We start from the raw sequence: 12,610 nt of genomic DNA on the forward strand, positions 1-12,610 counted from the left end.
GAGAAAAGAGGGAGAAAGATTTGGGTGAGGGACATGAACAGTGTAGAACAGAAACTTGACACCATAACATGGACGAACACAGAACGGACCATAACAGTAGACTGTAACAGGAATGGACAGGCATGGGCTTCTACAATGAACTATTGCCATTTGTTTTACTTGGCTTGCATCATTTACCAAAACAACGTTAGTTAAATTAAATAGTGGATATCATATTTGAACACTAAATATGTTCCCCTGACATAAAGAGGGGTAAAACACTAGTGCTCATGTCACTTAATGTGCCTTCATTGTCATAAAGAAACAGAGGCTCTGTCCTACCTTGAGAATTATGCGAGAGTCTATTGTAGTTCTGAGATTCTGAAGCGGCCATTGCTAGGCTCAATATCCAAGTCAGCGTCTTCCACAAAATTTCCATAATTTAGAGAAAATCTGGCATGGGGCTGGGGGAGGGGGGTTGGCGGGGTGGGGTGGGAGGCTACAGGTGGGCTACAAGGATCTGCTCAGTCCAGTGCTGCACCATAACACAGCCATGCCGGCCGATCACTGACGGGTCTGTACTGCGGTGTGCTCTGTGTTGTGGCAGCCACGCTCTCACAGCTCAGCAGACTGGGGGCAGCTCCAGGTGGGGACTGTGTGAGCCCCAGCGTATGCGCCAGCCATGGGAGAAGACGATGATGACAACAACAACAACAAGCCTTGTTTGCTTATTTCAAGTAATTCCAAAGCAGCAGATCTATACTGTGAGCCTGTCTTGACCTATCCATCTGCTGGGCTGAAAAAGACAGAAGGATTGCAAATAGTGATAACCCAAATAATAAACCATAGCAGAAAAAATATAAAAGACTGACATAGGCCTAACAAACATGAACTGATTTTTGGATGTGTTACTCCAGTACTGTCTTGTTTTATGCATGCTGACATGTATTAACAACAACAATCAAAAATGTGATTAAATGTGTGTTGTAAAGTTCACATTGCTCATTCAGTTTGACATCACTTATTCACGGTTACCCACCTCAAGGTGCCCACTTCTTCTCTCATCAAAGACGTAACAGGCTTTCAGTTTTCAGCTCCAGCATGTTGATGAGGCACAGCATTTGGAGGACAAGTTCATGTTGACCTTAAGAAATTAATTAAAATGGTCACAGATCTTTAGCCTACAGCTTCCAGGGAAAAAATAACTAGGCTATCTACAAAGCAGGGGAGCATAAAGATCTCCAGACTTGCGCATATTTTGCCAACAACAATTTCAGACAACAGCACTTAACACACCAAACGAAAAGCCCTAGTCATCTATAAAAGGGAATCCCGTGAGGATCTACAAAGCAGCATGGCAGTAAATTCCTACACGGATCCATTTGTGCGAAACCGTCCAAAAACACAGGGAGGGCGTAAACGTGGATCAGGTTTGATGGAAGAACTTCTGTTCCTCGTAGACGCAGACAGCAGAACTAAATCTACTTGGCTTAAGTGTGGTTGACCCAGACTGCTGGCACGTATTGCCTTCCAATGCACCAGTCGCACTCAATATACAGCCTACAGTCCACTTCGTTTTGTAGACTGTAGGCTACAAATGTTGCCGTTTAAAATCCATCGACAATATACTCGATTGTAGGCTACAGTTGTCTGGGTAAAACTTTCAAGGCACCGAACACACTGACGTATGTCCAGACTTTATTTTCTTTCCCTTTTTCTTTTTTTAAAGAATGACGGGTACAATTTGTGATGGCCGGCAATGGACTTGCAAACTTTCATTGGATTAACAGCAGACGTAGGTGTCGGTAGCTTTAATGCATGATTGAGTATTTGTGTTGCTGATCTAGGCATCTTGATCTCTTCTGATGCAGTCCGACACTAACGTCTGGAACAGTTCCAGGGGGTCTTGTCTGGTTTTCTGGCTTCACCAAAAGTCACAAACTCTAGCCTTCGTGACATTCTTACGTTTACATTTTTAATTTAACCAGAGAGCCCTGTTTGAAACGGCTGTCATTTGCACATATTCATCCTATGTCTATCAAGATGATGACTGTCGTAAACGTGTCCGTTACAAGAGACACAGAGTAACAAACTTTATAGGCTATCAGCCTTAGCAGAAGACAGAGTAAATTCTACTCCAACTCTTGGGTTTAGCATCGGAAGTTTTCATTATGTCTACCGTAGCCTACACACTAGACTGCATCTGCATCAATCTTTTCCTACTTTTCCTCGTGGGCAGATAACCTAAAGAAATGCCCATGGCAGCGGCGTGCAGACAGACTGTACAAACATATAGTTACCGTCATCTTCATTGTCCCAGACACTCAAAGAAGAAGACAGACAATGGACTTCTTCCGCACTGAAGTTCCCGGCTCAGTTCATCATTCTTCTACCCCACTGTCTCCGCTTAAGCCATCATCAGACTTTGATGCCTACAAATACGGTGACTGTCCTTCAAAGCGGTGGTGAGGTGCTCAGTATCAACTGATCTGGCAAAACGATTATCCGTTAATTAACATTGCTCAAAATTAACGAAGAAAACATTTTATTCGCATGCACATCGCTCTCAATGTACGGCAATATCCAGGTGTCTGTTTGTTTATTTGCTGTCGCAAATTCTTTGGCCTTTCTACTTGTGCAAAAACTAGCACAGATACACAGTGGAGCGTTGCATGCAGGACAGCTAGTTGAGCAGAAGTAGCCCTCTTTAATAGGTCGGCCGGCCCCAAGCCAAGAGCCGCTTCAAATTGGCAGCATCACACTGGGAGGTTCGACCTGACGTCATACAGATGTGCTGAACAGAGTGCGCATGTCAGGTCACGTGACACCGGGGGGGCTACTTAGGGGTAGGCTAGTCTAGGCCTACTATTTGGGCGCAGTGTCTGGGACAGAGAAATTGTCATCCAAGGATTCTGCATCTTTTAAGTAGCATATGGGCTTCCATGCTGTAGAGAACATCCTTTTACACTAGACCTAATGCAGACCATGTCTTCTCACCTGTCGGATTTTTTCCCAGGCCACCATTTGAGGGACTGTCGAGTTTGAATGGGAAATATATTAAAAAGAAAATAATAATAACAATAAAAAACAATTCCTAAACAAAAACCTTCCCTGCCATTTTAAACTGTCTAATTGTTAACTAGCAGGCCCATTTACAGTTGCAAACCTTTTAGACAAAAAGCTTTAACTTGGCCTGCTGAAATGAAAGGGTTCTAAATTAGTTTTTAAATCCATGCCTTCATTTTATTCCAATACAGTTTAAGCTTGAATGAGCGTTCCAACATCACACAATTATCCTTAGTGTTACCTAGCGTTCATGGGCTTCGGAAAAACCTTTTTCCCAGTGAAAACATCATTCCGCGTCATTCACGTCACGTAATGTGTGAGTCAGAGGTCGGAAACTGGGGCTAGATTTAACAGAGTTAACAGTTCGGGGCTCGTCATCACTTTTGTCGTCACGTTGTAGTTCGTTTGTAGTCCATGTGGCCTTTCATGTCCAACAGTTTTAATGTGAACTTGGGAATTTGCCGTATTTGTCACTTGAAAGCTGCATATCTTTCTTTCACAAGCGTCTTACACTATATTTTAAGGAAATGCAGTTGTTTATTTAGGATTGGTGAGTGTATGTTTTTACCTTTGTTGTGGCATCCGTGTTTGTCACACATTCCGACGGCAAAGCACATGTACACTTGCTGTGGGAAAAACAAAGTAGCCACGGGGGCGGTCCTTGTCATTCCGAAGTGCCATGAATGCACCATTTGATTCATATGCTTGGAGGTAATTATTGCATCCCAGCAATATGAAGCACATATTTTCCTACCGTGAGAAAGTGGCGACACCTTGTGGTACCTATGAGGACTACAACAGAGTACAACGTACCTTGGGGTCTACAGTTCCTAAGCTCAGCTTTGATCAACAAGTCTGACCAGCAGGTTATGAAAAAAAAAGATGAAAAAAAAAAAGTCCTGCAAAAATCAAGTTCAAGAATTTTATTGTTTTTGTGTGCATGTTTTAATTGTCCATAAAATCGGTTTATGTCTATTTTTGAGAACAGACAATGAGATCATTGATAAATGGGGGATGCTACTGAATGGAAGAAAACATTTTTTTTTACCCAAAGGTCTACCCGGTCCATTTCACAAAGTTTACTGGACTACCAATTTCACACATATTTATAACTTAAATTGTGACGCATATTCCAACTCTAACATGAGAGTTACATGTATTTGTTGTGAGATCGGCTTCATTTGTTTTCCATGTAATCAATAGGCTTTTATCCAAATGATGTCACATTAAAAAACAAAGCCAGTTGTTCCAAACGTAGAACATTTAATATGTGCTGGATAGCCAGACATTTAGAGGCATTAGGGCACCAACACATCTTCCAAATCAATATTAGCCCTGTAACGGATGACTAGGGGAAAAAAGAAAAAAACATTATTTTCTCCAATTTGGCTAAGCAATATGATGATATATCTGACATGTAAGAGAGCTCACCATGGAGATGCTGACAGTTACAGTTTACATTAGCAATGCTTCACATGGGGGGAAAAAAAATCATCTGCTGTCCATCCAAGTCTCTCAATGCCAGTGTGCATCTAAACCAATATCTTACTTTAGAGTGGAGACAAGGAGCAGTGGCTCAAAGTTCCTGGTTTTTCTTCACCAAAACCAAGACCGACAGATGGACTACAGTGTTGTGTATAGATCACTCATATGCAGTTGTGTGTGTGTGTGTGTGTGTGTGTGTGTGTGTGTGTGTGTGTGTGTGTGTGTGTGTGTGTGAGACTGCGAGTGTGTCTGTATTGGTGTCCTATGGGGACAGGGATGAAAGGTCCTTATTGGGACATCTGGGCCTCCATGGCCTGTGCCGTCCACTCTGGAGCTGCCTGGCTGATTTTCTCTAGCAGGTTGTTGACCTGGAAGCACAACGACTGGATCTGCTTGTCCCAAGTGGGCAGCGGCTCCCGGGCTAAAGGAGAGAAGAGCACAGTCAGACACTCTTCAGACTCGTCAGGGTTAGAAGAAGCTCTTACAACTAGCACTAGCTCTACAAAGTAAGAAACTCTTAAAAACTCAATAAAACACTTCGATGCTTTCATAGATAAAGATGAAGACTTGCAACAACATCATCAAGCAGTACTCACTTTCAAAATGAACAATGCCATCAATTTGGTCTATAAATCCATTCATACGACCTTCTGTAATCATCTGTGAGGCAATCTTTTCAGCCTGTGTGTAGGGACAAAAAATAATAATTATAATCCATACATTTACAGTAAATCCTACCCTAATATTCAGGTTACTTAAAGAAGAAGTTGAGCTTGTAAAGAATCAATCTTCAACCATGGCATTGATATCAGCAACTCCCACTCCCACAGCAACACAACACACATTGTTGTAAAGTAGTACAGTACATGTTGAAGTATATATTGAATTCCTGGTGCAATGGCACCCACTCAATGATCTCCTGAGTTTGAGTTGGGCTTTCCACACAAAAATCTCTGATTTCTTATACTTCTCTTTTTTTTCAATCTGTTAAATGCAAAATGCTGTAATAGGAAACCTCATGCACTGACACTATTTGGATGTGAACATTGCAAAAGATCAAACATGTTCTGAAAAAATTGTCAGAGTCGGTGTGTAAACACGATTGACACAAAAATGAAGTCATATTTAAATCAGGCAAAATTTTCGGACAGCTTACTTTAGCTGGGGGAATCTCCAGAAGAGCTCCTAGTTCCTCAAAGGTGATATTGTTGTAGAGTTTGCTGGCTGAAAGCAGGTTGTGCTCGATCACCGCACGGTCCAGGATGCTGGAACCTGAGGAAGCAGCAGGAGAGTCCATGTGACTTTCAGTTGGTAACAGGTCTACAGCTGTATGGGTAAATGAACATAAATGCATTTTCCATACATTTCCATAACATTTACTTACATTGTCAAAAACTTCAGAATTTCAAACAGACAGTCAGTGTATAATTTAATGGTTTTATCAATATTCTTTCTGATTGACCAAAGAGGTTATTGGGTTATTGAGCACAATGACCAATCCAATTCGACAATTGCCCTTCTTGGACATCAATTATTATTATTATTATTATTAATTATTTTTAAAAACATGGTGTGAAGTTTCTTTTCTCAATTTCGCAAGTAGCTGTATAGCAAGATAACGTTTTGTTGGCTGGTTAATATTGGAAAATAAGTCCCTTCAGAATGAAGCAAGGCCCATCAGTCCTGTTCGCTTGTCAGAACTTATTTTCTGATAATGATAGGCAGACAATACATCATACCATCCTTGTTTGTGTCAGGCTGAAATCAGTTTTATCATATAATCTTCTCCACAGCATACAACTCAACAGACCACATTGGGACAGAAGCACTGTATCAAACTCAGTGTTGGGCACACACCATCTGCAGTGGTGGCCTTCTGGTGGGGCATCAACATGGCGGCAAACTCCTGCAGCTGGTTGCCCCTGATGATGCGGTCCAGGTACATCTTCTCAAGGATGCCGTAGGCCGCCAACTGCTGGCAACGCTCATCTTTGAAGAGGGTCGCCAACATACGGGAGCGCTGCTGACCTGCACCACACACACAAACACACAGCTCGGGGTCAGAGACTTTCTAATGAGGAGACACAGCACTCAAAAATCTTCCATAGAAATGCATGGGGTTAGTTTGTAACGCCAATATGGCAGTTGTCTACACATACCCCTCCCCTACCGTGGCAAAACATCAACATGTGAATACATTGAGCCAATCATGTGTTGTGTTGTGAATACATTGAGCCAATCATGTGGTGTGTTGTGAAGACATTGTGCCAATCATGTGTTGTGATCTCGCCGCTGGAGCAAGATTGGTGTCGTGAAGGCTTGCGCACATGCAGTTCTGCCGAAATACAGGAACGATAAGTGCCCAAAAAGTGTTGCAATATGGCCGCCGAGTGGAGGGACTTGCCTAAAAGGACTTTGTCGGGGTCACGTCATTAGTCCTTCATCAGCCTTACCCATGCCCCCAATACTGAACCATCAGCACATTAAACAATGCATCAAACAGTGACCTTGGACCTCACATGAGGACCAACCTCTCCATAAGCCGACAGAGTAAACCGTGCTGTCTCTTAACTAATGTATAGAATAAACAAAGGTCATATAACCATCCAGAGTTGATGTCAGAGAGCTGTGGGGTCCTACCTGCAGAGGCTAGTATGGTGCAGTGGAGAGCGTGTTTCAGAGCCTCGAGCCGCTCACTCTCATGGACGATCGATTTATACGAGAGTTCGTTGTAGCGCTGTGCTGCCTCGATGAACTTCCTCCTGTAGTCAAGGACTCTGGCATAGCACACCTGCAATGATAGAAGAAGGCAGAGAAAGCGTGGACAATGTCACAAAAATCTGAAACTGCCTGAGAGCAGAGTCTATTGGTGAACTCTGGTTCTTGAAAGCATACTTGAAGAAAGAAAGAAAACATAAATATGTGAAGGGAGTTGCAAACTAAAAGAAGTGATGTCAGTTCATGACAATTTAGTTTGTGCACAGGAAACCGATGGTCAGGCCAAAGGGTTCTTGTTTTAATTGCAAGTGCATTTCAACATTGGTTCTTTTTATGACTGGCCCAATCTGATTTACATTTCTAATTGATGCCGTTGTAAAAGGCAGCATAAACATACACCTTGACCGCATTTCGTTCTATATTACTGCGCTACCATAACTTGATACAAAAGTTAAAGTAGCTGCGTCTCGATGTTGCTTGGCAACCATTCCGATAGAGGACATACATTTATTGGCGGAAGAATGATTATCCAGGAATAACTCGTTATATTTCTAGTTGCTGTGCCTTTACTTTATAAAACTTTGCCAGGTATTTATAGTAACAGTTTTAGAAAAGCAATAAGCCACTCGAGTCTGTAAGTTACACTGATTCTACAACAGCTAAGGGAGGTTTTAAGCACTCCGCTAGTGCGTCGTGCCTAACAACGCCCCTTAGCTGTTGTAGAATCAGTGTAACCTACGGCCTCTCGGGGCTTATTGCTTACATAAAAGACATATTTTGTTTGCTGGACATTTTTGTATAATTAAGCTCCATTTTATTCTATGGAGCAGCAATAGAATATTTACTGTAATTTAGGGCAAATAGTTTAGGCTTAGAACACACCAAATTACAAAATGCAGTTAAATTTATATAATGAAGATTTGTAAAATATCACTTTCATGGGGCTGTTCTTCTCAGAAGATAAAAAAACAGACAATCAACTTGGCATTTCATAATTCTGGCAGTCACAGTAAAGCAGCAGATATAAATGAAGTTCATGCTCGATGCAAACAAAGCTTATATTCATTCTAATAGAAGCGGCCGTGGCTCAGGAGGTAGAGTCGCCGTCTAGCAACCGGAATGCTGCCGGTCAAGCCCACCAACTCCTGATCTTGTCGAGGTGTCCTTGAGGAAGACACTGAACCCCAAAGTGCCTCTGCCATCGGTGTATGAGTGAGTGGGTGAATGTGAGTTTTTTTTGGCCTTTTTATGTTTAATTAGATAGGATAGTGGAGATTGGAAGGAAGTGAGTGGGAGAGAGAGTCGGGGTGGGATCCGGAAAGGACCACGGGGCGGGAATCGAACCCGGGTCATTACATTCTTCTTTGCTAGTGCAGAAGATATTAAAAAACACGAGGAAACATACGAATTGGAGAGACGTTACGCCTCGGCCAATAGGAAACAATGTCCAAAATGGTGCATTATGAAGAATAAAATTCATATTATGGAGCTTCATAGTCCAAAATTTTATTTCATTAAAAGAAAGAACAAATATGTATCTTTATCTGGTATAAATCCCATTAGGATCATCAAGTGCCCACATGGTCATTTGGGGGTCCAAATATGGGGTTCCAAAAGAGTCACCTCTGCCGGAAAGGGTTTTTGGACCCCCATGAAACCCCCACCAGTGGTACCATACACTTCAAATTAATTTTTGGCAAGAGCAAAGTTCCCACATATAACAAATAATCCTGTTTAGAATACATATGATCATTAATTGTGGTGCTACGGCCACCCAAAAAGTGAAAAATCACACATGCCGTCAACATTTTTTAGGACTTTGGTGACCCACCTCTCACCCAAACAGTAAGGAATGTTGATTCTGCCTCCAGATTGTGCTACAATCAACTACCACACCAGTTTCCAGCCTTCTACCACTATTAGAACAGACGTTATGGGCTTCCAAAAATGGCAAAGGATGTAATGTGAAATTCCAATGTGTCAATTAGGGCCATGGCACCCGAAATTCAAATGGACGCCACGGGCAAACCGTTTGAGATATTGACCTGAAACTTTAGATTCCCTCGTTTGGTAACATAAGGCATATTTTCACCACTTTTCAGCAAAATCTGAGAGGTACCATGTACATGATACCCCGATATTGACTGTTTTCACATGGAATGACCCATAAAGGAGTAATGTAGGAGGTGGGGTAACATTTTCTAACAGGTTACCATGGTTTCTGAGCTCCATTGATGATGGCTTTTTTCACTAGTCAGGTGACTAGCGGAACTCAGAGTGATGTGCTGACTAAACCCGCTGGAACTGAAATCTCAGAATATCCCCATCTCAGGGTAAATCTAGCCTGAAAAGCGGGTTGGACAGAAAGCACTCTTGAGTAGTAGTGGTACCTTGTAATGAACCTGCAGCTGCTCGTTGGTGGACTCATTCTGCAGCAGGGAGGCACGGTTGATGTAGGCCTCCGCCTGGACAGGGTCGTCGTCCTCCAGGTAGAGACGGGCGATCTTCAGATATGTGTCTAGCTTATAATCGACATTATACTGCCTGAGAAGGAAAGAAAAACAATTTCAGTGATTTTACAAACTACAATATCTACAATTAATTGAAAGTATACATCAAAGTATTTATCAATGCAATACTACCCTCCTTTTTAACCACTGCCTATTCTTACAGAACTCCATATTGATGCTTAAAGGCACACTATGCAAGATTTTCACCTTTATGAAGCCAATTTGATGGTAAACGTTTCGTTCACCTAGCATAGCTATACAGCATAGACGTATAACAAGTCCCTACCGAGAAAACCAGCCATGCAACTTCCAAGAGCTGCGTCCCGCCAAACCTCGCGAGAATCATGAAACATTACCTTGTCATTAGATATAGCTCTTTGGAGATAGTTTTTGCCTGTTGTTAATCCACCTCCACAACAAAAGCATTTGCATTGTGTACAGGGGGGATAAGTCACGAGAAGTAACATGACTACATCGCGACTCTAGAGGGAGCTCTACACTTGCCAAAAATACCTAAACCTGCATAGTATACCTTTAACTATAAATCTTCACTTTCATAACTGGAACTCTAAAACTTGGATTACATTCTCGTATGGGTGAATGGCTGATAGTGAGTGGGTGAATGGCTGATAGTGAGTGTGAGCCATATCCACTTACTTCTGTCCTGTTTCCAGAGGAATGCCCACTAACACCTGAGCAGCGTTCCTCCAGTCCTCCTCCTTCTCATATATTGTGGCCAGATGCTGCCTTATTGAAGCCACCTGCAAACACAAGCACCTGCTTTCATCTGGGAAAAGCATGAAAGGTGGATAGTGCCTAAGATATTGCCTGAAGCACTTTCATTTGAGTGCAACTAAAGGGTTGCCCTCATGGGCCTTTTTTAACCTTTTGTCCATTAATACACTGGGTTACTAGTTCTAAATGTGTATAGTATAGAGGAAATATCAATGGGCGTAAAACTGGTGCAATAAATGTGACAAATCCAGTTTTAGTGCTTAACCCATCTACAGGGATGTCAAAGCTGTGCGGTCAATATTAGAGCAGAGGATATTTCCGTATTCCTGAGGGCTCCTGCTGGATAAAGTCGCTGTGTAGCCACTCACCTGCTCCTCGAACGAGATGACCCTGGGCTGGATCTTCTCCAGGGTGAAATGGCAGACGGCCTTGGACGTGCTGTCAGGAAGGTTGGGCAGGTGTGCGCAGAAATCGCTCAGTAGTTGTCTAGAGATCACTAAGCTGACGTTCTCATTGACCACTGAGAAAAGAGCACGGACAGGGTGACATTAGAAAGAGTGCAGAAACACATATGAGGAACCTGTGGTATGAAAAGTGACTATTCAGTGTACCTACGTTTTAGTCAGGTTTCTATGATGACACTGTACATCTCTCCATATGCGACCACTACGAAATTGTTGTATTGCATGCAAAATATATTTGCAGTACACAGCTACCGTATAAACAAGCTGTGGTGTATGAGAAAATACTTTTGGTGTAATATTGAACTCAAGGTAAGAACAGGAGAAAACTTTATCCACAGTAAATAAACCGAACATGCAGAGTGTAGTTTCAAAGGAGATCTTTACTTACTAGCTTCCACAAAGGCCTTGAGTGATTCTAATTGTTCTGCATCTGTGAACTGAATAGCCTTCTCCAAAATTTGTCGATATCTGAAACAAACAATGCAAATGCTATGATCCCTAAAGGTGGTACGTTTTGTCTGAATCCGATCATAATCATATGAAATGAAACTGAATCTCGTTTCTCCTCGCTGTCCCAAAATGAAAACAGTTGAGTAACATGACCAGCACTAGCTAGATAGTTAGCAGGCTAACATTAATGTCAGTCATGCAACGTTAACGTTACCTTTGGCTGTATCAATCCGGCTAGGATATCATTAAGTAAGTTATCCCATTATGTATCTATGCAACTGTTTTGCTGCCTGTAGAAGAAAATGCACAAATCTAACTATATAACCCTGTCAAAACTTGCAAGCAGTAAACAGAGTCGTGATGGTTTAGGATAGCTAGCCGGTAAAACAGCCAGCATAGCTGGAATACAAACTAGCAAGCTAAGAGCTAGCCCATTGATAAGTACCAAGTTGTTCCCTTGGCATTTGAAATGGCTTCCTGCAAAACTCATTATTCAGCCATGTTTGTGATCAGGCGTAACGACATGTTATAAACTATACTAAATATACATTCAACTGTCCTCACACTGACTCAATTTTAAGATAACCACCGGTAAAACAAGTCTGAGTAACGCTAATGTTTAGCTGCTAACTAGCTAACTGGCATTTCTCATCAGCAAGTCAGCATGCAAGTCTGATACTGTGTTGTCATCCGCTCGGGCTTTACATTACCATTATACAGTGGATTAAAACAAAATTGCCCCTGGAAACTCGATATACCCTTAGTGTGGATAAAATGCACTTACTTGCCGGCGAGATCCTTGTGAGATCCGCTTGAATTCATCAGCTGGGCAAGCTCCTGTCTAACTCCCGTCGCCATTTTCTCCAATATCAACAAACGAGCTCTTCAAGAAGGTAACGTATCCGCGGATGTAGAACTAGAGGTGACAGCCTGGTCCTCCAAGCTGATCTGTGTGCGCGAGGGTGAAGCTTTTTTTAGCTGCGAGTATTTTCAGTAGGCCTAAACAATTTATTGAAATACACTGTGTAAATTCTAAACACACTCAAATATACCTGCACTGCATAAGATAAATAGAGGAATGTAACATAGCCTACTGTATTCGAAAAATAGCCCTAGAAGGGCTACCCAACTTAAAACATAATTTGTCTAAGCCTATATTACAGTCTAATATAGCTTTTACACAATTAAACAACTATTTCTTTG

At 42.0% G+C, this 12,610-nt stretch overlaps 2 protein-coding genes across 3 annotated transcripts in view; both read right to left on the reverse strand.

Moving 5' to 3' along the window:
* adamts6 (ADAM metallopeptidase with thrombospondin type 1 motif, 6) overlaps positions 1-2,936 on the reverse strand; it is a 57,089-nt gene extending 54,153 nt beyond the window's left edge. Inside the window, exons 1-3 of the mRNA XM_042081546.1 lie at positions 2,280-2,936; positions 1,019-1,123; positions 322-775 (exon numbers count right to left, since the gene is read on the reverse strand). Coding sequence (XP_041937480.1) covers positions 322-418 — 97 coding nt within the window. The 5' untranslated portion in view covers positions 419-775; positions 1,019-1,123; positions 2,280-2,936. The remainder of the gene's footprint in view (positions 1-321; positions 776-1,018; positions 1,124-2,279) is intronic.
* A 1,017-nt stretch (positions 2,937-3,953) lies between these two features.
* cops4 (COP9 constitutive photomorphogenic homolog subunit 4 (Arabidopsis)) lies at positions 3,954-12,343 on the reverse strand. Of its 2 annotated transcripts, none has more exons than XM_042081588.1 (10): positions 12,192-12,343; positions 11,346-11,425; positions 10,862-11,013; positions 10,416-10,519; positions 9,639-9,792; positions 7,171-7,321; positions 6,388-6,558; positions 5,687-5,802; positions 5,127-5,211; positions 3,954-4,951 (listed from the first exon to the last, which is right to left on the reverse strand). In XM_042081588.1, the coding sequence occupies exons 1-10, from the start codon at positions 12,263-12,265 to the stop codon at positions 4,818-4,820; spliced, it is 1,221 nt and encodes a 406-aa protein (XP_041937522.1). In that variant the 5' UTR covers positions 12,266-12,343; the 3' UTR covers positions 3,954-4,817. The 2 variants fall into 2 exon arrangements, with proteins under 2 accessions (XP_041937522.1, XP_041937521.1); XM_042081587.1 differs by having other exon boundaries at positions 5,687-5,856.
* Between the last annotated feature and the right edge of the window lie 267 nt (positions 12,344-12,610).

Source organism: Alosa sapidissima, chromosome 23, assembly GCF_018492685.1.
Source record: "Alosa sapidissima isolate fAloSap1 chromosome 23, fAloSap1.pri, whole genome shotgun sequence".
NCBI classification, from domain to species: Eukaryota; Metazoa; Chordata; class Actinopteri; order Clupeiformes; family Clupeidae; genus Alosa; species Alosa sapidissima.